Genomic DNA, 2,988 nt, shown 5'->3' on the forward strand with positions numbered 1-2,988 from the left:
ACTCCGGAGAAAAACCAAAACTGCAGCTCTCCAAAGTGGTCAGTGACTCAACTCTTGAAAAAAGGCAAAAAAACCCCCCCACAAAAAAACCCAAAACCAAAATCAACCAACCAACTAAAAAAAACCCCTAAAATTGGCTGAACAGAGACTTTCCCTGCTAGCATCCCCGTCCTTGAAGGGACCAGAGAAAGATGCTTGATGAAGCACGTGCATCCCCAGAGGAGGAAAAAGCAGGGGGAGAAGAGCTGCAGATCTAAAAGCAAAACTCCTTGCATCAAACTCTTTTGCTGGATGCTTCCCAGTGAAAGAAACCCAAAATATTTCACTTGATGAGGTGCAGAGCACAGGACTGGTGGGGATGGATAAGGGAGAGGAGGACAAACTGGGATGGTTCTCCTTGCTGAGCTCCACAGCCAGACCCTGCCCCATGTTATTACAGAAAGTAAAAACAAGACCATGGTTCCCCCATGAAGGTTTGTCACAGCCACACACATGACCACAACAAATTCATGGTGGCCACGGGTTTGACAGCTGAAGTATCAGCTGAGTGGCTTAGAGCGACCACAGACAATGTCCCCAGGGATGGCAACGCAGCCGCGGTAGCCACATTTGAGACACAGTGGCCACATTTGAGACATGGTGGCCTCAGTGACGGAACCCTTCCCAGATAAACACCTATCAATCCAGGCTGCCCTCCAAGGAAAGTGCTGATCACGTCCATTTTCCAGCTTCCCCAAGACTTCATCAGGGCAAAAGGAAAATGAAACAAACCACTAAAAACACAATTAATTTCCTATTTGCATTTAATGCAAAGCCTGATCTTCCCCAGACAGGATGGGGAATGGAGCTGCAAATCTCCCAGTGACATGGCCACCAGCCAGAGAGGACACGTGTTGCCTGACATCTATCAGCTCCTATGATATTTGGTCCCTATTACGTTTTCTGGAGCAATAACTCCTGAAATCATATAAATACAAGGAATTCTTCACTTTTCCTTGAGCAAAAAGTTATGGTTTTACTCTCTGAACTGCACAGAAAAGCCTAAAAAAATGTGTGTGTCCTCTGAAGGGCTTTCATCTGAAGATGAAGAAAAAGAAATCAGACCTCTGAGGGGTTTCCTCAAAGATTTGCTGCTGGTTTAGCCAAAAATGTAGAAATTCTGGAGTAATCTGACTCCCAGCACTGGAAATCTTGTTTTCTGCAAGTGGGGAAGGGGCAGGAGCCGCAGCGGGGAGGGCAGCCTGAGCTCCTGGGGAACGTGGGGCACTTACTGCCTGGTCTGCTCCCGGTTGGCATAGGTGACGTTGACGACAGCGGTCTCGCTGTCCGTGTTCACTGCGAGAAAAAGAGGCAAAAATTAGAAAGGCACCACAAACACCTCGGGCCAAGACCCCCAAAAAAGCAGAAAGTTCCCACTCGGGTGATTCCCTACTCGGATGAGTTCCCTCCACGGCTCCTCAGGGATTTGCAAACATTTTTCTCCTGCAAAGGAGAAGACTATCCAAGTGTGTGGGACTCATCCTGCACATCACAACCTCTCCTGTCTTATTTCAAGGATCCCAACACACCATTGTGCTCTGCAGCAAAGCCACCAAAGCCAGCTCCATCCTGCCATCCCTCACCAGAGCCCAGGGACAGTCCCAGGAGCTCCTCCAAGCTTTCCTTTCCATTTCTAGCAGGGTTATGGTAACTCTACTCTCATTAAACATCCCAGGGGCAATATTAAACCTCCTGTCTCAACCAACCATTAAAGGCTGAGATAAAATCTGCTGAGTGGAGACAGATAGTCCCCAGCCAACATCAGGAGAGCATCCTTCATCTTCTCCGGATGCAGCCACTGGTGGGTACCCATGGGTGAGGTGGGAATGATGCTGACCCACCACCCAATGTGGGGACATCCACGTGTGCTGCCCAAAGCCACCACCCAGGACCTGCCTTTTAGCAATAGGGAACAACAACAACAACAAAAGCCTCAGCGACCAGGCTGAGACCTCTTGACATCTTTAGCTGTGGCTTCTGCTGACAAAGGAAAACAGCACGTCCATCCTCACCTTCCTCTCCCTCAAAAATAGCTGGGGCAGAAAATATCCTAAATAAAAATTAGCTGCTTTTTTCACTCCTACCTTGCTCGCAGTTTTCTACGGTACCATACTGGGCTAGCAAACCATCTAGAACCTGGAAAAGGAAGAAAAGAGAAAAAACCAAACCCACTTTATACTGGGATTGTCAGGATAGACCAGGGAAATAATCAATCAATCAAGGCAGCATTCTAGTCATTAAGATTTCACAAGCAATTAGATGAAGGAAGCTCCTGCCTGTCCCAGGACGCTGGACCAAGGGGCCTCAGAGCCAACTCAGGGGGGAAAGAAGAGTCAGGGAAAAATCCCAGCAGTAGATGGGAAGAAATGATCCATTTCATTCTTTATTTAAGAGATAAATCATAGAACTCTGTAATTAAAAGGGATTTTGTTGGTGTAGTTTACGTCGCTTCTACCAGTTAAATTCACTCCTGTAATGGAAGAGGAATAAGCTACATGGATGCAAGGCTCTAGTATAATTAGACTCAATTAATAACAAAGAAAAGGCTAAATCAACTTTAATCCCAAGCATAGAAACCTAGGGGAGAATTATTCCTTCAATCTGATCTACACTTCTCTGCTTGCTCCTCTTACCTCCCATCGCAGCTGGGGTGGGATGTTTCGGATTTGAATTTTCCGGCTCCTGAAATAAATAAAAAGTGATTAAAAAGCAGATTCGGTGTTCAAAACACGCCTGTTTTGCCTCAAATTGTTGCACATTGATGTATCTAATCATGCTTTGCATTTTTATAGACTACTAGGGTTTCTGATGGCTTTTGGCTAATTACAGCCAGCTCGGTTGGTGTTGGATTTATGCCGGGAGCTTCGTTGAGAACAAGATGCCAAAATCCCCCCGACCCTTTAGCACTGGGTGGAGCTCTAAGGAGGGCAAGGCTGGAAAGGCAGAGAT

General features: G+C 46.7%; 1 protein-coding gene across 1 annotated transcript in view; it reads right to left on the bottom strand.

The window, feature by feature from the left end:
- LOC104524413 (insulin-like growth factor 2 mRNA-binding protein 1) overlaps nt 1–2,721 on the bottom strand; it is a gene marked incomplete at its 5' end in the record, with an annotated part of 7,786 nt that extends 5,065 nt beyond the window's left edge. Inside the window, 3 exons of the mRNA XM_010167282.1 lie at nt 1,272–1,335; nt 2,124–2,175; nt 2,673–2,721. Of these exons, the coding sequence (XP_010165584.1) occupies nt 1,272–1,335; nt 2,124–2,175; nt 2,673–2,721 (165 nt within the window). The remainder of the gene's footprint in view (nt 1–1,271; nt 1,336–2,123; nt 2,176–2,672) is intronic.
- Nucleotides 2,722–2,988: the final 267 nt, after the last annotated feature.

Source organism: Antrostomus carolinensis, unplaced genomic scaffold (assembly GCF_000700745.2).
Source record: "Antrostomus carolinensis isolate BGI_N321 unplaced genomic scaffold, ASM70074v2 scaffold21664, whole genome shotgun sequence".
Taxonomy (NCBI): domain Eukaryota; kingdom Metazoa; phylum Chordata; class Aves; order Caprimulgiformes; family Caprimulgidae; genus Antrostomus; species Antrostomus carolinensis.